Source organism: Pezoporus wallicus, unplaced genomic scaffold, assembly GCF_028554395.1.
Source record: "Pezoporus wallicus isolate ANWC-B61680 ecotype Strahan unplaced genomic scaffold, APGP_CSIRO_Pwel_v1 contig_14159, whole genome shotgun sequence".
Lineage (NCBI taxonomy): Eukaryota > Metazoa > Chordata > Aves > Psittaciformes > Psittacidae > Pezoporus > Pezoporus wallicus.
The window spans coordinates 313822-336619 of record NW_026642380.1 but is presented as its reverse complement, the minus strand read 5'-3'; the positions used below and the strand labels follow the sequence as shown (position 1 = coordinate 336619).

The window sequence follows — 22798 nt, the reverse complement described above, 5'->3', positions numbered from 1 at the left end:
TACAGAATCTCTGCAGGGATGAAGCTCAGAACAAAGCAGAGTGGATCCTTCCCATGTGGAAGAATCCCATTAAAGGGGCTAAAATCTGGCTCAGCATTACCCCTGTGAGAGGAATGAGACCTCCCACCCCCAGCAAGCCAGCCCAGATAATTGAATCAGGACAAGAAACCACTCAAGGCCCACAGCGCGTGCCCCCTTGCAGACGTGCCTCTGGCAAAGCTTTTCCTCATGGAAGACTCCAGTCCCAACAGCCCTTTTTAGCACAGCATACTGGTTACTTCACTTCTGCCCCCCAAGCAGCATCCCAGTTTCCAGCCTTCCAGAGCGTATTGGCTATCCAAGCCATGGAAGGCAACTGAAAGTGTTGTGGTCCCATTCCAGTATGTGGGTAGTGGGTAGAGGAGAGCGAATTGCAGCCAGAGGTACACACTGACAAGGTCCCCGGGGCACTGGGTCTGGGGATCAACCAACAACTAACACGCAAGTTCCCGCACTATGAAGCGAAAAGCAGGAATTCCATGTTCTAATCCTTTTATGATAAAGGGTTAAAAAAGCACTGAGGAATCTCGGGGTGGACTATTTGATTTCATCTAGCCAAGGGCTGAAACAAGCATATGGCCAGGTCAAAACAAAGAGCCCTTCCAATAACCGATTTGACTGTTGTTCATTCAGATGGGCCATGACAAAGCCAGTCCTCCAGACACCAACATTCTATGACGGTCAGGTAACAGCTCCAACCTTGGAGGAAAAGGAAGAAAGAGGCAGGACAAGAGGAGGGAGAAACATTATTCCTCCCTCTCAAGATGAAATCAGAGACACCAAGTAAGAGCCAGAAGCTACAGCTTCCCTGAAGATACCACTTCTATTGGCGTCATGGTGCTCAGCTTTAGAGAGCAATCCAGTGCAGGAGCAGTGAGGCATCCCACTCCTCTGACAACCCTTAAAACAGGATGAGGAGAGGTACCCGAGCAGGGCATATCCTGGGCAAACACACCCGCTCACACGTGTACACAACCGAAAAGGAACCTGGAACTTGCTGGCCACTCTGCCATGCAGCCAGTCCTCTTTTTGTCAAGGCCTCAGACTCCTCCCTCCCTGCTGAGGAGGTTTTCCTGCTTTGGACAGATCCAGTTGCTTACTCCGAGCTCTCTTCTACCTCCTTTTGTTTCTTTTTCTTCTTCTTCTTGGTGCTTGTCTCACTGGTCTGCAAAGAGGTTGGAGATATCAGGAAGGAGTCAAAAAGGAATCCCTCACTGCTCATTTCAGTAGGAACAGTCCCACTCCAGATGCAGTGCAGGCTCCCCATGATTGCAATCCTCTCACTGCCATACAAGCACTCAAGCAGACCGACTGTCAGCACCAAATGGAGCCTGCTGGGACCCGTTACAGGGCATCAGAGCACAGAGGCCTGGCAGGAACATGTACCTATGAACAGCCCCAGGGCACAGACAGCTGTTCACCCCATCCCTGCCTCACCACAGACCGATCCGAAAAGCTTCACCTGCCTAGTCTCCCACCACCCTCAACCAGTTCAGTCTTTCTCCACCTGTGGGGAGCCTGGCACTTGAGGGACACGCACACCAGGATGCTGATGCATTTGTCCTGCAGGTATTAGGAAGAGACAGCAACCTCTTCCCCATGCTTGGACTGTACCATGGGAGCACCCCACTACGTACCACTTCTATTTGCTCTCCTCCACTCTCAGCTGCCTCTTTGGCTTTCTTCTCTTTCTTCTTCTTTTTCTTTTCCTTTTTGCTCAGCTCCTCTGGTGGCGGGCTGGCAGGGGATGGCGGGCTCACAGTCTCCTCGCTTTCACTCTCCGACCCTCGCTTCCTCTGTCAGAGAAAGATGCTGTCAGGCACACCACCTCCCAAAGCTGCTCCTGTCATGGAAGACCTGTTTGCAAGCCCATTGCAACTACTTTAACTGTGTAGTTTGATTGAATCAGGTAACAATGCTTTGAGCAGCAGGGTGAAGGTACAGACTTGCCTTAGTCCCCTACTGCATGCACTGGCTAGGACTTGTGTCTGCACCCTGTCCCCAAATGCTGCAGAGTTTGAAACTGCTGCATCTTTCCAAGTGCATGCACAAGCCCTGACTTGGGGCACTTTAGGCACAACTCTTACATGGACATTTCTGCAGCTGGCTGTAGCCTCCAGAAAGGTTTCGTGGCACAACAGATCTCCCCTGTGGCTCCACGCAGTGGATTCCTTTGGATGCTGCAGTTTGTACACCACAAATCAGAGCTCCTCGTTCTCATACTATGAGCTACAGGGCTCACAACCAAAGGACAACATCCCAGAGATGAGGCCCTAAACAGCTAGCTCATGGGCCATGCAACCACAATACACATCTGGGCACTAGGCTCCCAGAATGTGAAACACCTTCCCCTGTAAAACAACCAGCCAAAGCAGCACTCAATCCAGCACCTGATACCAGCTGCCTTAAAGAAATAGGTGCAGACCCACCCTTCATCAGGGCCCAAACCACCTCACAGCCAGAGAGCTCTAAAGATACTCACTTTTGGAGCCCTCTCCGGCTCTGAAACAGCAGGTGCCTCTTTCCTGGAAGTATCCCTGAAAGAGAAGATCCCCACACTGAGCAGGACAGTGAGGAACTGACTCGCACTGCTCTGTACAAGCAGTCCTGTCTCAAGGGCTCTGTAACCCGCACTGGGTGCTGGGTGGGGAAGCTGGTGTGGGGAAGACCTGCAGCCTGCACCAGGGTCAGACAAGGCAGGGCAACAGCAAGGCTTCCCCCATTTAATTTAGCAGACTGACTCCCTCTAAAACCACAAGCACAGGCTAGAAAGGGATAACTGTCTGCTCAGGGCCTTTCCCTCCACCACTGCCCACCAGCAGCATGCTCCATCCAAGAAATGCCACCATACCCTATAGGTCCAGAGAGCCACCAGCTTTGTGCCAATATGCTTGGAGCACAAATGGCAGCAGCCCAGCCCTCACTGCACGGGGCTCCCTTCTGCCCCATCATGCAGGAGCTGTACCCACCTGTAATCCACATACTCCTTCTTCCAGGAATCCGGTGTGCTCTCATTGGGCTTTCCGTGCTTGTCCAGCAGACCCTTCTGGATCATCATCTTCTTTTGACTGGCCTGAGAGTAACATGCAACAAGTCAGACTGCAGCTCCAGGAAGAAGAAATCATCCCCAGAGCTTCATCCACTCGATCTAAGAGGAGGTACTCCAGGAACAAACCAACTACAGCATTACTTAACAGTTCTCTAAAGACCTTATAAACATCCCCTGCACAGCAGCCTATAGGAACGCATATTCACCACTGAATAAAGGCTAATTTGTGGGGGAAGTAATGGCAGCAGTGTAAGATGACTCTGCACACAGAATCATAGAATATTCTATGTGGACCTTCAATCATGGATTGGTTTCACCACCTTAGTGACCTGCTACATTTCAGCTGAACCACTCCAGCTGCAAATGCAGGGCACTGCTAAAGACTCCAAGGTACTTGCACGGGCCTCCATCACCTCACATTCGCTGTGAGCCTCTCCAGAGCCATCAGTATGGGGTGATAGATGAAGGTCATCTTTGCACAGAGCTCTAATGCCATCCATTTCACATCATTTGGCTCTTTACCAGAGGAGGGCTGGTGCTGTACAGACCTGAGGAGCTCGTGCCTGAGCAGCAGCCCCAGCTGGGCCTCAAGCAGAGCTGCCCAGGATCCATGGGGAGGGAAAGCCTCACTCCCACTGGCACTGGGCTGGCACAGCCCCAGCACTGGGAATCATCACCACTGTGGCTCCAGGACAGCACATCTCTGCCTGAGAGTTGTGAGGTCCCACATCCTGGAATTGACCATGCCCCCACAGCACTCACCTTGGGACCGAGACCCCATTTGCGGGGGTACGTATCTCTCTCCATGATCACTCTCTTGATCTTTGCCACAACACCATGGTCGCAGGTAGAAATCACTGCTGTGGTCATCAAGGCAATGGCTGCAAAAACAGGCAGAGAGTTCATTAACTCTTAAAAGCACAACTGTGACAGCAATGCAGGAACCTGCTGCGTTCAGCCTGTTCTTCTGTCAGCACAAAGAGGAGCAACATCTCCCACTAGTGCCATTTCACCCCAAAACCTCACTGAAGGTAGGTTCTGAACTAAATCTTCTTCAGAGACCTGCTCTTCTCAAAGGCAGCAAGTCCATCAGTGATGGATTAACCACACCATAAGCCTCTATCTTACATAGACTGGTTCTGGATCGGCAAACACAGCAAGACCACTTCACAGAGCAGCACCAACACCACCACTGGATGGGAAGAGCTCTGTAAGCAGCTCCTGGAGCACCTCCAGGCAGCTCAAGGAACCATACCAATACAGAAAGGAGCAGTGATGCTCCTTTATCAGCTCACAAAACCTTGCGGAGCCAAACACAGGAGACTAATCCTACCAATAAATGTTTTCATCACCAGGTCCCCAAGATGACCAGAGTGCAGGCAGCACAAACAGCAGGATGGAACAGCTTGCCTGTTTACCCCTCCAAGGCCCATCAGTCCCACGGCTCTGGCCAGAGCATGAGACCATGCAGCACTGCACACCATGACAGATCATCTGTACAGTCTGTCAGTCCCTGGCACCTATACAGCTTCTCTGAAGACCCTGGTTAGAACAAAGCACTCCCAGAATCATTTCACAGAAGCTGGGAGTTGCTCAAGTCCTTTTACACTGATTTGCTCAGGAAGCATGATGTGCAGGTGGCAGTATGTGATCAGACATCATCCTTCATCTCAGTGAGGACAGAGCCCCCCAAAGAGGGGCTCCAACCGTGCCGGCACCACTTCACTCCTGCAGGCAGCCAGCCACACACCACAACAGCCCCCAGTAGGACACTGGCAGACCAGAGGGTCTCTGGAGGCTGCACAGCACCCAGACCCTAGAACAGGAATCGGGGTGCTGCAGGAGGGCAGCACCACTGCACTCAGAGAATGGATAAACTTTGTCATCATCTCACACACAGAGCACACCTGAGCATCCACACCTGAAACTAGGCTGAGGAACTGTTCACACCTTGCCAAGGACTGACACAGCCACTGTTTCACATCCTGCCCAACACCAGCTGCCTTGGGCCACACTAACCCACAGTTCCCATTAGGAAGCACTATCTAAACCATCTACAGATAGATGGGGACCTATTTGCTGTGCAGTCACTGGAACACAGCTTGTTATTCCTGCAGCTAGCTGGGCACAAGAAGAACAGGAGTTTCCTACCTAGGCAGATAGCTTCTCCTTTTGTGGTGATGACGACAATCTCTTGATTAAGCTCAATTCCATCTTCATACCTGAGGACACCAGGCAGCATAATCTTGGCTCCATAGCAAATGGCATTAACCTGAAAACAAAGGAAACAGGAAGGCTTATAAGTCAATATGAGAATAAAAACAAGGTAAGAAGTGCCTCTAATATTCTAGCTTCCCATTGCTGTTACAGTCCCAGCAATAACATTTCTTCTTGTCCATTATATAAAACTTCAGAACTTTCTAAAAGAACTAAGCAAAGCAAAGCACCTATCACAGCAAACATGTGAGGCAGATCTCTTACAACCATCAGCATCCTCCTGAAGTGAGGAGAGCAGCTTCTCTGCCACTCAATTCTTGCCTCTTGCATCTTACTGCTCATCTGGCAGTGGCCCATACTAGGTCCTACACAGCTCACCCTCCGGACAGAACAGGACACCATGTGAGCCCTGATCCTCCATGTATTATATCAGCTGTACAAGTGAGGAGGACACTGCAGTCTCTGGCTCTCAGCTAGCACTGCGCTAGGAGCTCACCGCACTGTCTTTCATGACCAGCCGCTTGTGTGAAGTCAGCAGTTTCTCCAGTGGCAGGATAACTCTTCGCAGGTAGCTGTCATCCTTGTTGTTGTCATACTGCCACTGTGCATCCAGTACATCATGCATGGTCACCATGTTGTCCTGTGAAGATGAAGACACAACTTTTCTAAACTCTCTTCCAGCCATTAACTTGAAACACACACAAACAGCTGAAGTGCAACAAAAGGAGTGAAAAACATATCCAATTCAGAAGCATCAAAAAAGCAAGCTAAAAGAGGCAAGAATACTTTCCATCAACAACTTGAGGTCAGCCTGATTTGTGCTACCACAGACTTCAACCTTCCTAATCTCAGAGAGCACTTGGATCTAATGCATCAGGTGTGTCCACATGAAACTGAAATATGACCAAATTTAAACAACTATCTGGGACTTCTAGGCAAAGCAGTCTAAATTAACCAGCTCTGCAATCCGTGACATGGAATCAATTCTTGAAGCAGCTGTACACACACAATCCCTGGAATTCAGAAATGACTGCAGGGATTACAGCTGCAGTAAGAGCACACATAGGTGGGGAAGCACTTCCACTGATGCATGTTTTGCAAGAAATCAGTCCTGGAGTCTGGACTGGCCGCATGATCCAGCTATGACCAGACTAAAGGATCATACTGTGTTCACAAGCCTGCACCTCCCAGGCTCAGTCTGATGAAGCACATTCCCTGCATTATGCCCTGACACCAAGCGGTCACAGATTGCAAAGCAGACAGCCCATTCACCTGAACTCGTGGCACATGCACAGTTTGTAGGCTGAGAAACACAGGTGGCATGAAACACACTTTCAGTCACCATGGTACACTTCCCAGTCATTCACTGTCCCAAAGCTTAATTACCAGAACAGGGACACCACCCTGAACTGAACTCAACACTTTGGTTCCAGACTATCTATGGCAAGAGCTCCCACGTTTTCAGGGCTATTCACTAAACTCCCCCATGCTGCCATGCACCAGTACCTTCTCCTAACTCTGTAAAACTAATGCAGTTCCAAGGAACTCATACAATTCTGACAGGTTCAAGCTGGCTGGTTATAGTTAGTGGTACCACTCTACCTTCTCTCCCAGGATGCCCGAGCGCACTCTGCGGAGCTCCTGCATCTGGCCCCCTACTCCAAGCAGCAATCCAAGGTGAACACAGAGTGTTCGGATATATGTGCCTGCTTCACAGCTCACCCAGAAGATACCTGAAACAGAGGGCAGGACAAGAGAGTATTTAAAGACGTATCCAGAAATGAACCACATCTAGAAACTCCAAGAGAAGCTGTACACTGAATCCTTCACAGAGCCATCAGCCTGGGGTGATAGATGAAGGTCATCCTTGCACTGAGTGCTAATGCCATCTAAATTGACATCATTTGGCTCTTCAATGAAGGATGCAGCAGTAAGAAACAGAGGATTTGCTTCTCAACACACCCAAGTAATGCATGATGCAGTTGGTGGTGAGGATTTCTCAACACATCCAAGTAATGCATGATGCTTGATGGTGGTGAGGATTTAGGTCTGAAGACATTTGCCAAGAATAGGAAGCAGCCCATTTCACAGGAAATTTTATCAGCCATCAGTTTAATAGGAAGAAGGCAGGAAAGCCCTGTTTTACCTAATCTTCTCTCAGGATCATACTCCACCAGCTTGCTCTCATAGATAGTTCTGACTCTCAGTTGTCGCTTGACAGCAGCAATGAGGGGTGGTCGCTGAAACAGCGCGCCTGTCAACGTTTCTATTGCCTAAGGATAGAAGCAGAAGTAACCATTGACACCTGTATCCCAACACCTTGGGGTCTCCAGCAACTATGACCACTTCCATGAGCAAGAAGGTTCACCATAATTTGGTGATGTCATATTTAATAAAGCCAATGTGAACCACGGATGTGGTCTAAATGCGACCCCAGTGAGCACAGCTGGGCTTTTTCATCAGGTGGCAGTATGTGATCAGACATCATCCTTCATCTCAGTGAGGACAGAGCCCCCCAAGGAGGGGCTCCAACCGTGCTGGCACCACTTCACTCCTGCAGGCAGCCAGCCACACACCACAACAGCCCCCAGTAGGACACTGGCAGACCAGAGGGTCTCTGGAGGCTGCACAGCACCCAGACCCTAGAACAGGAATCGGGGTGCTGCAGGAGGGCAGCACCACTGCACTCAGAGAATGGATAAACTTCATCATCACCTCACACACAGAGCACACCTGAGCTCTGCTCCTACCCTCTCATCTGTACACTTTGCACGTGCAGTGCCAGCATGGCTGAGAGCATGCTGAGACTTACCCTGGCAAGCTGAGCCTCACTCTCAATTGCATTGTGCAGCCGAACAATTCCCACATACTCTTTGCCTGAAAAAACGACAAGAGCAGTCAGGAGTGGCCACTTGCATTTAATGTTGACCTCAAGGTCCTCCCTGCTTCACAGCCAGAGCCCTGAAGGGTTCACAACCACCTCTCCTACAAAGTATGCACAGTTTGGTATGGAGCTGGCTATTCTTCCAATGAAATAAATCTGAGCTACATTTATTCTTCACTGATTTTATTTCACTGGACTTATAGAGGCCGTAAGTTCTGTTAGCACACAAAAGCAGTCTGCCAGAAATGTTTTCAGTGACTTCAAACTGCACAAGCCTCAAAGAGGCAATCAAGGAAAAGAACCTGATTCAGCATGGATGCACCTTCCCTAGCTTGGAGTATGAAGGACAAGCAAACCCTAGGCTCAAAGCACTGAAGACCAAGGATAGTCCTTGTCCTTTCAAAGACTGGAAATCTCCATTTTGTCTTCAAAAGAACCCCACACCTCTCCATTTATACTGAATGATCCCAGGCAATAAACATACCTGCACTCTGCTGAGATTTGACCAGTCGTGTTGCCCTCTCAATGCACACAATGAGGCACCCAGTCACCTTAGGATCCAGAGTGCCACTGTGTCCTGTCTTCTCTACTCGAAGGATGCGTCGGATCCATGCAACCACCTCGTGGGAAGATGGATTGGAAGGTTTGTCGAGGTTAATAAACCCAGACCTACAGTGCAAGATGACAGAGAACAGGAACTAAGCACTGAGGCAAATACATCAAGAGCATAAAAATGCTGATGATATTTATTATGGCTGCAAAGAAATGTATTTCTCTGCAGCCAAGTGAGCTGTGAACCTCACAACACTGCTCTCAGTGAGCACATGTTGAGCTGCTCTGCATGCAGCAGTGAGAATATTTCATGGTCAAAGAACTCTCTTTTCCCCAAACTTCTCATCACTACTCTGCACTTAAGCCAAGGCAAGTATTAGAAACAAACTCCAAGCAGTCTCAAAGCCTAGCAGGCTGTAAGACCCCAGAGAACTCAAGTGTTTAAACGTGCATCCAGACCAGCCACAACCCCAGAACAAAGCAAGCATTATCAGAAGTGATCAGCAGCTCCTATTTAGACACTTAGTGGTAGTAGCAAGGCACTGAGGTGAGCAGAAAGGTACAAGGAGGATCCAGAACAGAAAATATGTTGAAGATATTAACTGCAAAAGAGAAATAAATCACTCCAGCCTTTACTGCACTCACCTCACATAGTCAGAAATCTCTCTCTTCAGGGGATTAGCACCAAAAGAAAGAGGTGTGTAGTGTGCTGTCATCACATTTAGCTTGTCAAAGTTCTACAAAAATCAAAGCAAAAGTTACAAGTGTTTGTGAGCTCACCTTAAGTTTCAGGGTTGCTTTGCCCCAGTACATCTCCCCAGTTACACAATGTCTGATTTGTACATTTGAGTGTAAGAGGCTCTTCCAAAATGAAAACGACCCAACAATGAAACCACACTTTATGGGAAGAGAAAGAAACATAAGTCCTGTACTGAAAGTGATGTGAAAGCAGCAGAATACCAACCTTTACAATGGAGCAAAAATCCAGTGTGCCCCAGAAACTCAGCACAAGCAATACATAAGTACACACAGCTCACAGGCAACCAAAATAAACAGAAGAAATCTGGTTGGGTCTTTACAGGAGAGATGGAAAACTTATAAAGCAGACATAGAAATGATGCTGCAAGACAAACGTTGTAACACGATTTCTGCATACAGAGAGCTGTTCCCTAGCCGTAGGGTTGCACAGAGAAGGAGCTGTGCCTCTCCAGGGCCTGCACTGAGGACAAAAGATGCAGCAGGACCAGGGCCACGAGGTTGTCTACGACCAGCCCTACCTTCAGCAGCAAGGGCCACTGAGACGTGTCCAGCTGGGCGACGCGGGACTCGGGCTTGATGAAGAACTCCTCCGTGTGCTGGATGTCCTGATGGGGATGAAGGTACCGAGGTCAGAGGAGGAACCGCGGAGGCCCGCGCTCCCATTGCTGCCTCCACGTGGCCCCGGCCATGCTCCAGCTCGGGCACGCTGTGAGGCACGGCGGACCCCCAGGCCCTGCCCTTAGGCCCCACGGATCGAGCTGCGGAACCCCCAGTCACCTTCTCTCCCTTCTCCCCTCTAAGCCGGCGGCCCCGCACTCACCGCTACATCCTCATCGGCAAGCGCCCGCTTCTCCTTCTTCCGCCGCTTCGTCACGCTGGAACCTGCGGGAGCGACACGGTGAGCATCCCCGCCAGCAGCGGAGGGGGCCCCGGAGCGCTCCCATAGCCCCGACCCCCCCCACCCCGGGCCGGGCCCTCCGCCACGCACCGTTCCCGTCCGCCATGGCCGCACCGCGTGGCGCCGCCGCCGCGCAGGGACCGCGGAGGCCGCCCCTTCCCGACAAGCCCCGCGCGCGGCCGGTCCCGCCTAGCGCTGAGTGCGCCCAGGCCTCGACCTACCGGCGGCCGGGGGAACCGGATGTCCCGTCCTGTCCCATCGGGAAGCGGCGTTGGGCTCCGGGGCTCCGCAGGCAGCAGTCGTTTAAGGGAGCGGTGAGCCGTTGTCCCGCCTGAAGCTTTACAGCGAAGTGAGGCGTTAACACAGCGGATGGACCCTCCCGGGTGGGGTCCAGCTTTGGGGAGAGCGGACTTGGATCCCTACTGAGTTTCCAGAAGGGATACCGTGTACTCGCTTTCCTGCTCGTGCTGGTTGAAGCCGTTGGACCAGTGGACCCCCACCGTTCTCCAAAGCCCCCTCATAATCCTGCTTCAGTTTACTCTTATCTCCTTGCAAGCTCTAGTCACAACAGATTTCTAACCCCAGACTGAGCACCTGTTATAGTCCCAAATAGCATCTACTCGAGGCCAGGCAGCCCAATCTCCTCCTGACTCCAGGGTTAACTTCACATTCTTTTAAATGATCTTTTTCTTACGATAGAACTACTCAGTAACAGGTTAACATCTGCCCAGGATAGATTATAGCCAGAAGAAATGTTAGTGATCTATCAGTGATGCACATTGATCCATGACTTCTCTTTACCTAGTCATTTGATTTCCTCACATAACCAACCCCTTAGTGTTCCAGGTGTGAAGGCTGTAACACTGGAGATGGGTGAAGAATATTTCACACAGACACCCCCTCCACTGGCTGCACTGCAAGAGGATTAGGGATAACATTAGAAACCAAGGAGTAAAGCTCAACAGAAGCAGTGGGGACATCAGAGGCAGTCGCAATGGGATTCAATAGGTAATACAGAGGGAGAGTACAAGATGGTGCAGAAACCAACCCATCTGTTCTATATAAGATGCAGCCAGACTGCGACAGGCACCTGTCCTCAGGCAGCTGCTTGCAGGTCAGTGACCAACTCCTTTTCTCCACCATGAGAGCTAAATGCTCTCTTTGGCTGCACTATTTCATCTTCAGGGGGAAACAAAAAACAGTTTTATGTGCTGCCCTTTCTCAAAGCAACTTCAGCAACTTCCAATTCCCAGATGTGCAAGCCCTCCAGCACCCTTACCCCAGGTGATACTGCCCTGGCAAGTTTTCCTGTGTGCAAATTGCAGCCAGTTCTTTAAGAAACAGCCTGTTTCTGCCGTTCTGCTTTAGCGTTACACTTTTTCAAAGCATGACAATTTTCAGTATGCACAATTAGTGGTTTACTATGACACAACATAAGATGAACACATTTGCTCATCGATTATTACTTGCTTCTGTTATAGAATTCGTATTAAAAATAAATAACAAAATAGAGGATAAACTGACACAGACTGTGGCTTCAAAGGTAAGTCCAAGCCCGACCCTGTGGCTCTGCAAAAGGCCCATCCATGCCCATGGTGATGCTCAGAGCCCCTGTCCGGCAGGGCTCAGCATCTCCTGCAACACCAGGTGGAGGAGGTGGTTCTGCTCCGCGCTAAGCAGCGGCCACAGCTCGGCCTGCAGGGCCTTCAGCGCCTCTGCGTCCTTCTCCTGGCACGCCAGCACGGCCGACTGCAGCAGCAGGAAGAGCTCGGACGGTAAGTAGCTCGCTGCAGGCGGCAGCCCTCCGCCCGCCCCGGCGCCGCCACCAGTCCCGGGCCCCGCACCGCTCTCGGGAGCCTCCCAGCAGTACTGCTCCAGCGTCCGGGCGTGCTCGGGCAGCAGCTTGGCGGGCGGCGGCTGCAGCAGCAGCAACAGCAGCACCCGCGACACCTCGCAACGCGCCAGCACGTCCATGAAGGCACCACCGGGGGCTCCCCCGCCGCCGACACCACCACCCAGCCCGGCCGCTGCCAGCGCCTGCGCCCGAGTCAGCGCCGCCAGCGCACCGGCGTAGTCGCGACCCAGCAGCAGGCAGGAGGCGCGGTCGGCCAAGCACCGCAGAGCCTCCAAAGGCAGCCGCGCCACAGCCAGCAGGTCGGCTGCCCGCTGCAGAGGCGCGGCGGCGCTAGCGGGCCGTCCCGTGTCGCGCAGCGCCGCGGCCAGCTCCAGGCACAGCCCGGCCGCCAGCGCCGGCTGTCCCCGCTCCAAGTGCAGGCGGGCGGCGAACGCGCCGCAGCTCTGCGCCGCCGCGACATGCTCGCCGAAGCCGCCGCGCAGCCCCAGGCGCTGCCGCAGGTCGCGCTCCTGCCGCAGGAAGAGCCGCGCGGCCTCGGCCAGGGCGGCCGCCTCGGCGGGGCCGTGGAACAGGCTCTGCGCGCACCGCGCAACGGCCAGCTGGCACCAGGCCGCGTAGGGCAGGCTCTCCTGGGCGCGCAGCTCCCTCGCCAGCGCCGCGAACTGCTCGGCCGCCTCCGCCACGTTCGGCTTGCGCAGGAAGCGCCGCCGCAGCTTGGCCGACACCAGCCGGTATCGCGACAGGAAATCGCCGTCGCTGCCCAGGCCCGGCCCGGAGCCGCCCGCCCCGCCGGGGCCGGAGCTGCCTGCAACCGACAGCATCGCGCGCCAGCCGGAACTGACGCACCCGGAACGCTCGGGCACCGTCCGGCTGCAGTGGGTAAAGTGCAAGCACAGACGGGCCGCGGGTGCCTCTAAACCGAGTGGTTTCACTTCCCGGAGCGGCGCACGGTGCTTTCCTCCACCCGTCTCCAGGGGTGAAGCCGATGTGCCCGACGGGCTGGCGGTGGCCTCGCTGCGCTGCTGGCAGCGGTGCAGCCGCTCTCCGCCCCGCCATGGCTCTGTCCTGTGCGCTGAGGCTGCGGTACCGGCCCCTTTGGAGCGCTCTCCTGAGCAGCCTGCCTGGCTGGGACCGCAGCTTGCCGGCACAGAAGGCAGCAGCACAGCGGAAGGAGAAGGGAAAGGGCGGTGAGGGCCGCAGCCCCTCCTGGGAGGAGAGGTAGGGCTTTACCAAAACGCTTGCTTCCAAAGCACCTGAAGCGGTTCGAGCAGTGGATTGAGGGTTTCACCTATAGCCAGCGCTCTCCAGGAGGAATGGAAGAGCCAGGGCTCAGCTGGGTCCCCTGGAGCTTGGCCTGGGAATGGAAACAACAGAAAACACAAGAGGAAAGGGTCAGGAGCAGAGCGGTTGTCACACTGGCAAGCAAAAAGTAATAGTCTATTTGATTTGCGGTTCTGTGCCTGAAAGTAGTTGAGTGCTTCGGAAGCAGCTCCAAACATCCCAGTAAGCAACAACAGCAGCTTATCCAGCTGTGGTGTGAGGCTGTCCATGGGCTTCGTGTGTCCGCAGCTGATGATAGTTACAGCTTGGAGCATATCCACCTCACCCCTTCCGCTGCTGGGGTTTGGGTTTGGTTTATTTTTAGATTAGGTTTTCTGTGTTTTGCTCATGCTCGCCCTGCCTCAGGTACAAGCAGCTCCAGGTTCTGAGGTTTATCTCTGAACTGTCAGGGTATGAGTGGCCAGGTTAGTGAGAGTGGGCAGCCTGTAATTCCCTGCCTGTCACACACAAACTGTGCATTTTGCTCTGGTGGAATTAATCTGGTAAAGCATTAGCAACTAGAAAAGAGCAGTAGTGGCTGGAAGTGTGAGCAGGTCCATGATGCAGGATGGATGTATCGAGTGATGAAAGAAGCATCTTGCTCCTTTAGAAGAAGCATCTCCAGGGAGATGGGACTTGGGCTGTCCTCAGAGCAGCAACAGATTTGCAAAGCCTGTGATTCAGTGGGAGAAAGCAACAGACCCCATCTGAAGCGACAATATATTATCTATCTATCTCTTTATTTTCCTCTTTTCTGCCTGCACTTTGGTTTGATTTTTTTCCCCATTTGAATAATCATTCTCATGGCTTTACCATCCTGGAATCAGATCTCACCCACAGCTTGGCAGGGTCTCTCTGGGTCCCTGGGCAGGGGAAACACTGTTCCTGGCCCTGTCCTCTAAAGGGGGATCAGAAAGATACCTGGGTTACCCGAGCATCACTGGTCAATCTGCCAAAGGCTCAACCTGTCCTCTGGAGAGCTGGTCATTGTTCCCGGGTCACCCTTCCAGCCACAAGCGTTCTGCGCTGGGAAGGTGCCATGAAAAGGGAGTTTCATTGTTCACAGCCAGCTTTGGTACAGAGCCTGTACCAGAAGGGTCCTGCCCATGAAGCAGTTGGTGAGGATGTTATGCCCTAAGGATCAGGAAGTGAGTAGCTCTGACCACTACTGTGATGTTGTGCTTCCCAGGTTAGCAAATGCAGTGACTCCACTGTGGAGACTTCCCTATCACGAGCAGCTGCAGGTAAGATGTATGTGGACTTTTCTCTGTTGTGTTGCCCCAGCTGTCCCTATTATCCTTCCTGAGCAACAGCATGGAGCATCTTACTGCGTAATGGGTGTAAACTCTTCAGACCCTGTTTACTGGTGCTTTAGTTCTTCATGAATTAAATGTGGAATGAATTAAATTAAAATTATATTTTTTAATTAAATTACAATGAATTCTAATTTTTTTAATTGGAATGAATTAAATGAATCAAATATGTTCAAGGCTAGAACTGTGAGGTCCCCTGCGGGGGGCTGTATGTGGTCACCAACAGCACAGAAGATGGGCACTCACACAGTGATCCTGCCCAGCTGGTTCACTGGGGCTTCAGGCTGGACCAAGCGCTCCAGTGTCTGTGGTCCCAGTGGTTTGGGACCACAGACACAGGATTTCTCTCTCTCTGTTACTCCAAGCAGCTGCAGTGATAGGAAAGGCAGAGCTCCTCTGGGGCTGTGTCCTACTTGCAGTGTTCCCTCCTGTTGGCCTTCCCAGAGGTGGGTGATGGGCTGCCCACTGCTGTGTGGTCCTGCGAGAGTGTTTCTGGCTTAGGACTCCTCTGCAGGTGAAGTATGAAAGCCAGAGGAAGATTTTGCAGATGCTGGCATCTTGTCTTGAGAAGCTGGGCACAGACACACGGCAACCTGGTGGACTCTGCTGTCCTCTCCAGCCTATAGTCCCGTCGGTGAGTGTCCCAAGGGAATGCTGTTCCCTCTGACCCACTAACAGTCTCTTGCTCAGATCCCAGAGTGTCTCATGGTGGGGATTACTTGATTGCAGGTAATGTGTCTGTGGCAGTCCTTGCTAGCTTCTGCTTTGCAGCCTGTGACTGCTGGAGAGTGAACAAGCCTGGTGATTATGAACTCTTTTTTGTGCCCAAGCCTTCCCTGATAAAGCTGTTACCATTCTGTCCCATAGAGTAATTCCTCCTTCCCAAGGGGAAGTACTGGGGGTCTCATGCACAAACTCTGTTTCTGCATTTTGAACATTCATATGGATCTTCCTGTGTTGCCAACAGAACACCCAGGCTGGGGTTTGCCTTTCCTCCATTACTTTTTCTTTTAATCCAAGGCTTTACTGTTCCTTCTTTCCTCTCCCAGCCTGTCATTAATGGCTACCGAAACAAATCTACTTTCTCTGTGAACCGAGGACCAGATGGGAACCCCAAAACCGTGGGGCTCTATGTGGGAACTGGCAAAGGTCAGTGCAGGACAAGGAGCTGGGTAGAAAACTGCTGGTGTGGGTTAAGGCAAGGCTTTGCTGTGACAGCCCCCATCTGAGTTAGAAGCCTGAGTCCTGGCAATGCCAACAGAAACACCACCAAGTCCAAGGAAACAAAGGAAAACCTCAGTTCATTAGCTTCTTAAGAAGCACCAGCTTTTAATGTGCTAAATAGAGCAGTAAGGATGACAGCTGTGGCAGCAGCCCCTCCAGGATTTAGGGTTGTTATTCTCAGTTATGCTGTTCCCATATTTTTGCCGTGTTCCAGGAGCCTGTGCTGAGCAGGGAGAACATGGGGGGATGTGTGTGTGTCCGTAGGCAGCAGAGCAACGTTGGAGCATTTGGGATGTCTGAGGCAGTGCTTTATGTGCCCTGAAACAAAACAACTAAATATCTCTCTGTCTCTCTCCAGCAAGAAATATTGTCTGTGTGAAAGGCAACCACATGGAGAACATACCCCTAAAACACAAGCAAGTAGCCCAGGTAAATAAATGAGTCATGTCTGTTCCTGGACTGTGAAATAGAAGGACTGCTACAACTTTTATATGGGAGAACATTGTCATTTTAGTTACCCTGTGTTTTCAAGTCCAGTTTCATGTTTGGGGGAGTTTCAGGCCTGACTGTGATTGATGGATAAAAAAGCTGCATGTTAATGTTGCAGCTTCTAAACTATCCCAAAGACTGAAGTTAATCAAGTGACAATTAATTTGTGTCAATCTATTAAAGTACGTAAGAACCACAAATTGAAATCAAGTTCCAGGAACTTGGAAAGAGCTTTCACTGAGTGCGTTGAAATCAAACAGTACAAGTCAGATGATACTGGTGGAACGGCCACACGTTTGGGGTGCACAGAGTTATGCTAAGACGAGGGCATTTGTCTTCACTCTACTACAAGTGCCATTTCCCCTCTGCTCAGTGCTATGAGGACTTCATCCGCAGCTCCCCCCTGGACTCCTGCCTCCTCTTCCACAAAGGTGGCCACTGGCGGGAGCTCGTGGTGCGCACCAGCAGCTACGGTCACACCATGGCTATCATCACCTTCCACCCGCAGGACCTGGGCCAAGTGAGTACATGGAAGACAGAGCCATGGCAAGAGGCACATGAGCCAGGTGACGGCTCCTGGCTGACCTGAGCTTGCTGAGTGTATCACTGGGGAGAGGTGTATAATTGGATTACCCAAAGAGCTTGTCCTTTCTGGCTCCTGACAGGAGGAGCTGGCTACTCAGAAATCATTGCTTAAGGAATTCTTCACATGTGGACCTGGAGCAATCTGTGCCTTGACTTCACTTTATTTCCAAGAGAGGTATATGTCCTGACATGGGGAAGAAGTGGAAAGAAAACCACCTCCTTTTTCTCCTCCATCTCTAATTAAATTCAAATTCTACCAGTCCAGGGACTGCTTGAAGACAATGACAGATGTTTGGCTGCCTTTTGTAGATGTGGTTTTAAGATAGCCACATGTTTTGTTTTTACAGACCTGAAATATTTGAATACACTCTGTGGCCCTACCTCATGGGAGTTATGAGCCTTGAGTTTACTCCCAAGACAGTGAATCAAATTAGTGGCAAAACTGGGGAATAGACCCTTGGTCTGCTGTCTTCTGCAAACCCATTTTGATTCTTTTGATGAATTACAGGCAGTGCAAATTACAGATCCCTTACCAAAAAATCAGAATTCTTTGATCCTCTTGAAAGGTTCACCTGAAATAAAAGTTGGTGCAGGGAGAACCATCCTCCCCTGCACATGAGCACCCTGGGAACGGGAATGAACTGCTTCTCTGCTGCCTTCTAACAGCTGGTTCTTGTGTGCTCTGCTAGCACCATGACACGTTGCTCCCACGAGCAGGCCCCCTTCCAGCTCCTTCACGGAGAACCACACATCTTTGAAGAAGTGCTCGGCCTCAAGTTTCGCATCTCTCCGGATGCCTTCTTCCAAGTAAACACGCCTGGAGCAGAAGCTCTGTACCAGGCAGTTGGGGAGCTGGGTCAGGTTGGTGGGGACACCATCCTCCTGGACATCTGCTGTGGAACAGGTGAGCAGTGGCTGTGTGAGCCTGGCACCCAGGGCTGGTGCATTGCGTGCCAGAAATGATCTCCAGTATCTAAAGGCTTCTTTCTTCAGCATTGATATACAGAGTATTTTTGTGTCCCTTGTTTCTAGGTGCAATAGGTCTCTCTCTGGCTCGCCAAGTGTCCAAGATTATTGGCATTGAGATGGTGGAGAAGGCAATAGAGGATGCCAGGTGGAATGCAGCATTCAATGGTGAGTTCAAACTTGCCATGGCAGAGAGTTTCGAGCTAACTGCTGAAAAACTGGAAGCAGAACTGAGCAGAGGAATGCTGACAAGTCACCTCCACGCAGCAAAAGGTGGTACTTTGTGTTACACCTGATGTCTGGTGAGACTGGCTCTGCTCAGTTTGTGCGGTTGCTTTCTGCTTCACAGGAATTTCAAACTGTGAGTTTCACAGTGGAAAGGCAGAGGCCGTGTTACCACAGCTCCTGTCATCGTGGGAGGAAGCCCGACCTGTTGTTGCTGTGGTGAACCCATCCCGGGCTGGGCTCCGTAAGAGAATATGCTATTTATTTTCACCTTGAAAGCAGGGAATTTTGAACAAGCTCCATGAGACCTCTTATACTGGCTCCAAAACCCCTCTTTAGTCTCTAGTTTCTTACCTTGGTGCTAACAGCAGCTAAAATCCCATGGTCTGCTGTTTCCAGTGCCTTTGTCATGCTTTCTCTTTAAAGCAGACAGCTCTAATATTTTCCCCATCTTTCATGGCTTCTCAGAATCATTTAGGAGAGAAGGAGCCTCTGAAGGCCTGTGTGCAATCCCCCAACTACAGCAAGGCCAATTTCAGAGTTGTATATGGTTGCACAGGGCTATGAAGCACAGCTGAGGTTTGAATGTGTCCAAGGGTGGATAATCTCTCCTGATTTTTTTTTCCCTAATACTCCCTACATTTCCCCTTGCTGCAGTGCATCTGTTGCCTCTCACCCTCTTCTCACGCCCCTCTGAGAAGATTCTAGCTCTGTCTTTTCTGTAATCCCCCATGAAGCCACTGAAGATAGCAAATGGAACCCTGCTCACCTTCTCTTTCCCAGGCTGAATAACCCCAGCCCTTACACACTCCTTGTGCATCCTGTGCCCCAGCCCTCTAACCATTTTAGTTGTCTCTGCTGGATTTGCTTCAGTGTGTACTAGGAAGTCCCAGGCTGGTCCTGATGCAGTCTCACAAGTGTGTGTGATGTGCAGTTGTGTGATGGTTCCCGTGCAATCATTCCTTCTGGAGAGCTCATGGTGGTGGAGGGTGTCTGTGAAGCACGGTATGTGTTTTCCCAGATTACAGGGTTGTGCGAGCCATCCGAAACTGCATGTCCATCCGAAGGCTGCTTTACATCTCCTGCAAGCCAGAGGGTGAAGCCATGAGGAACTTTACTGAGTGAGCACTCTCCTCTCTTCTTTTCTTCCACTGACTTAGTGACAGGGACAGACCTGGTTATGTCAGACAAGGACATAAATATCTGACCTCGGCTTAGAGATTTTTGTTGCAACTGAATTGCACTGGGTGAGTTCTGCAGGTGTGGCCCAGGACTGGTCAGTGCATGGTCAGAAGTGGTTTATGTGTTACTCTGGGTTTACCTGTAAGCTATACTTCCTGGTTTAAGGTAGTGGGTATTCTTTGGGGTTTGTGTTCCAGCAGGATACTTTACTACATCAGTGTGGAAAAGCACACGTGCTATAACGGCATTGTGCATCCTTCCCTAACAAAATAGCCCATCTGTGTGTGGGATACAGAGTCCACTGAGTTCACTGCAGGGAGGTTGGCCCCAGGCTAATGAAGTACAGCCAAGGGGATTTAGTCACCTGCTGTCAGGGTCCCACTGGAGAAAACCCCAGTGCCGGACCCTGTTTCAGTTCATGATCCCAAGAGTGAAATTAAGATGCAAATGAGGTCAAGTACCCTCATCATTAAAAATTACAAAAAAGACAGTTTTTATAAAAAAGGGAAATGATTGTAATAAAGGAGATAGTGATAGGAGAGATTGGAAAAAAGTTAGAAAATGAAGCAAGGATTCAGGGTGCAGAGAGTGAGAGCGCGCGATAGTCACCACTGGGGATCCATTGTCATCGTCAGTGGTGGTGATGGGAGTTCTTCAGGGTTTGTAGTTGGAATGGGAGCAAAGTGTCCCCCAAGAGTCCATCAGAGGTGGGTGTCCTCCTGGAGGTGTCCTTCTGGAGTCATCCCCTTGAAGGTACCCATGGAGTGTGTTTTGTGGAGTTGCCCTCATGGCGATGTCTCATGGAGGGTGTCCCTCAGGGTCTGTAGTAGTCATTGGTGAAGAGTGTCCTCACGGAGGTGTCCTTCTGGAGTCATCCTCATGGCAATGGCTCCCCGGAGATGTATCCCTTGGTGATTACCTCCTTCCCCTTTTATAATGAGCTGGGGGAAGTACCCCTGCTCTTCATGTCACCTATTGCTAGTTCCTGGTGGACTAGTTTCCCTGGTCTTGCAGCCAGCTCTTCAACTGCACACACACAGGTGCCTGCAGCAATTCTTGGGATAATGGGTAGCAATTCCTCACACCAGTCCTAGAGGTAATGGACTGAAGAGTCTTTCCTACTGAAAGAGCTCTTTCCTACTCATCCCTCAGGCAATGGATGGTGGAGTCCCAGTTCAGCTCCTCACACCCTTCTCACAGGCAGTGGATATTTGAGTCTTAACTCCTCCCACCCATCTCTGAGACAAAAGATAGGTGGATTTCCATCTTAGCTTCTCAGACCAGTCTTTGAGACAATGGACAGTGGAGTCTGATTTCAGATCAGTCTCTCGCACCTGCTTGGTGTTAATCATATAGCCAAGTCTTTATCCAGAGCAGGCCTATTTGTAGGTGATAAATCTGTCTGCAGGTAACCAATGAAGGTGGTGCAAAACTGAGGATTATTTCCTAAGGGTATTAAGTGTCTATCAGCTGGGATGGCTTGTGAGAAAGGGAGCTTTAAACCTGCCACTGACTCTTCAGCTTGTCCATGAGGTTTTCAGGGCTGGTTTGGGGTTCAGTATTGATGGTTCCACACCTCAGCCTGTGTCAGCTGAAGACTCAGAGTGATGTTAGCCAAACACATGATGCCTCCGTAGTACATTCTCTGTGCTACTGTACACACGGTGTCTCCCACATGATACACATTTTCTGCTACTGGTCTAAAGGATGCTCTCTTTGCTTTTCACAGGTTGTGCTGCCCACCTGACCCAGGGAAGAAACTGTTAGGAGACCCATTTACCCCCACGTTGGCTATACCTTTTGATATGTTTCCTCATACTGTTCATTGTGAGCTGGTGCTGCTGCTAACCCGCTGACAAGGACATAGGTATGCCAGCTCTGAGAGCTTGGGAAGCAACCTCCTGCAGTACTGAAGCCTGGAGTCTACGTAGTGATGGATTTTAACTTATTTTGTTGACATTTGTATTTAAAAAACAAATAATTTCGCTTTTGCTCTTACTTTGGGTTGCCTCACACTGTTTTGTAAGGAAACACTCGGATTTCTGGGATGAAAAAGTTCTCTGTAGCATTTCATCACCCTTCTCTCCCCTGCATCCCCATCTCTTCATGGGATGCTGGTTAAAGCAGCCTGGAAAATACGCTCCCCCTGCTATTGTGGGTTTTCACCATCAACATGTGAATATGGAATACTAAAATCCACTGTATTTTCAAGTACTGCATGCTGTTAGTTCTCTGCTCGCTTCAAGGATTTTTCAGGTGTTTTTCAAGTTGATAGTGAATTTACAATGAAGAAACAGTAGGAACTAGAAACCCTCATGTTTCACTGGGAAAATGTGGACTTTTGGGGTCGGGAATGTTTCCTGTGTAAACTTCCGAACCCACTACTGAATGACTTTCAGTCATGTGGGCATGTTGGAGGCAGTGGGGAAGATTTGTCTATAAAATGAAGAGAGAGCAGGTTTCAGCATGTCCCATCCTCGCCGTTCTCTGCTAATCCTTGTTGATAACCTAAATATGAAGTGCCTTGTGAAAATGTCAGCAGCAACAAGTTATTTCCCCATCAGGTTGCTCTGCTATAGCCAATTCAGAAATTTGCTGTGTTTTGTATCTGTCCTGCCATGCTCACTGACTGGCAAGCTGTGATCCTTGTTCTCCTCAACTCTTCAAAAGATGGAGTTGCTACAACCTGGAGATGAGTGAGCAGTCCCCTTGTGTTCGTGAACTCCACGCTGTTTACAGGGCTCCTTTTATTCTTCTAATTTTTACTTTTGTGTTGTATTGAAGTTACCTTTTGGTTTATCCTGGTCATCTGCACCAGAGCAGAACACTTACCTGCAGTGAGGCTGTTAAATTTGACTCTTTTCTCCAGAAGAGGAGTTCCCTATCTGATCTGGCTGAATCAAGGCTGACAAACTTCCAAGGAAACAGAGAGCTGCCTCTGTTTTTCAGACTTCAACTCCAGTCCTAAGCAACTGTGAGCTTGGAATAGTAACAACAACCACCATGTCTCAAGCCATGAGAGTTTAAAATACATACCTGAGACTTACTACAGTAGAAAGGGGAGATGATGGGGGGATTCCTGCCAGGCATAGGAAGTGTCACTCTTGTGTTATCCCATGAGAATTTTGCACACTGTTACAGCCTTTTGTTTCAGTTAATAGCAAGGGATAGAGTTTTCCAAAGTTGTTTCATATCATTACACCCTGGCTTCTCACTGTGAGATCTGAATGGATTTCTGCTT

At 50.5% G+C, this 22798-nt stretch overlaps 4 protein-coding genes and 5 non-coding genes across 10 annotated transcripts in view; 1 reads left to right on the top strand and 8 right to left on the bottom strand.

Annotated features, from left to right (window-relative positions):
• The window catches only part of FUNDC2 (FUN14 domain containing 2), a 162210-nt gene that overhangs the window by 61599 nt on the left and 77813 nt on the right, over positions 1-22798 (bottom strand). The window lies entirely within an intron of this gene.
• On the bottom strand, positions 515-10695 carry DKC1 (dyskerin pseudouridine synthase 1). 2 transcript variants are annotated; one of them, XM_057429648.1, is made up of 15 exons: positions 10620-10695; positions 10321-10382; positions 10019-10105; positions 9387-9478; positions 8674-8858; positions 8118-8182; positions 7452-7578; positions 6908-7038; positions 5802-5945; positions 5240-5360; positions 3851-3969; positions 3009-3112; positions 2522-2576; positions 1677-1835; positions 515-1204 (listed from the first exon to the last, which is right to left on the bottom strand). In XM_057429648.1, the coding sequence occupies exons 4-15, from the start codon at positions 9455-9457 to the stop codon at positions 1136-1138; spliced, it is 1350 nt and encodes a 449-aa protein (XP_057285631.1). In that variant the 5' UTR covers positions 9458-9478; positions 10019-10105; positions 10321-10382; positions 10620-10695; the 3' UTR covers positions 515-1135. The 2 variants fall into 2 exon arrangements, with proteins under 2 accessions (XP_057285631.1, XP_057285630.1); XM_057429647.1 differs by lacking the exon at positions 10620-10695 and adding an exon at positions 10489-10600.
• LOC130610097 (small nucleolar RNA SNORD83) lies at positions 3528-3603 on the bottom strand. The gene has a single exon (XR_008974951.1). It is a non-coding gene; the product is annotated as a small nucleolar RNA SNORD83 (small nucleolar RNA).
• LOC130610100 (small nucleolar RNA SNORD17) lies at positions 4736-4982 on the bottom strand. Its single transcript, XR_008974954.1, has one exon. It is a non-coding gene; the product is annotated as a small nucleolar RNA SNORD17 (small nucleolar RNA).
• On the bottom strand, positions 6600-6734 carry LOC130610098 (small nucleolar RNA SNORA36 family). Its single transcript, XR_008974952.1, has one exon. It is a non-coding gene; the product is annotated as a small nucleolar RNA SNORA36 family (small nucleolar RNA).
• LOC130610096 (small nucleolar RNA SNORD83) lies at positions 7138-7214 on the bottom strand. Its single transcript, XR_008974950.1, has one exon. It is a non-coding gene; the product is annotated as a small nucleolar RNA SNORD83 (small nucleolar RNA).
• Positions 7779-8025, bottom strand: LOC130610099 (small nucleolar RNA SNORD17). Its single transcript, XR_008974953.1, has one exon. It is a non-coding gene; the product is annotated as a small nucleolar RNA SNORD17 (small nucleolar RNA).
• LOC130610076 (40-kDa huntingtin-associated protein-like) lies at positions 11802-13105 on the bottom strand. Its single transcript, XM_057429658.1, has one exon. The coding sequence runs from the start codon at positions 13072-13074 to the stop codon at positions 12001-12003; it is 1074 nt and encodes a 357-aa protein (XP_057285641.1). The 5' UTR covers positions 13075-13105; the 3' UTR covers positions 11802-12000.
• TRMT2B (tRNA methyltransferase 2 homolog B) lies at positions 13205-21555 on the top strand. Its single transcript, XM_057429671.1, has 12 exons — positions 13205-13474; positions 14751-14817; positions 15401-15520; positions 15936-16035; positions 16469-16539; positions 16973-17119; positions 17265-17359; positions 17874-18088; positions 18217-18318; positions 18500-18619; positions 19397-19496; positions 21287-21555. Exons 1-12 carry the CDS (start codon positions 13239-13241, stop codon positions 21411-21413), a joined length of 1500 nt encoding a protein of 499 aa, XP_057285654.1. The 5' UTR covers positions 13205-13238; the 3' UTR covers positions 21414-21555.

Coding starts and splice junctions, on each gene's coding strand:
- DKC1 (XM_057429647.1), bottom strand. Junction 10,106..10,320: donor TTGCCGATGAGGATGTAGCG/GTGAGTGCGGGG, acceptor CATCCCCATCAG/GACATCCAGCACACGGAGGA. Junction 8,859..9,386: donor GAGATTTCTGACTATGTGAG/GTGAGTGCAGTA, acceptor CTTGCACTGTAG/GTCTGGGTTTATTAACCTCG.
- LOC130610076 (XM_057429658.1), bottom strand. CDS start 13,074: ATGCTGTCGGTTGCAGGCAGCTCCGGCCCCGGCGGGGCGGGCGGCTCC.
- TRMT2B (XM_057429671.1), top strand. CDS start 13,239: ATGTGCCCGACGGGCTGGCGGTGGCCTCGCTGCGCTGCTGGCAGCGGT. Junction 16,036..16,468: donor CTATGTGGGAACTGGCAAAG/GTCAGTGCAGGA, acceptor GTCTCTCTCCAG/CAAGAAATATTGTCTGTGTG. Junction 19,497..21,286: donor GCCATGAGGAACTTTACTGA/GTGAGCACTCTC, acceptor TGCTTTTCACAG/GTTGTGCTGCCCACCTGACC.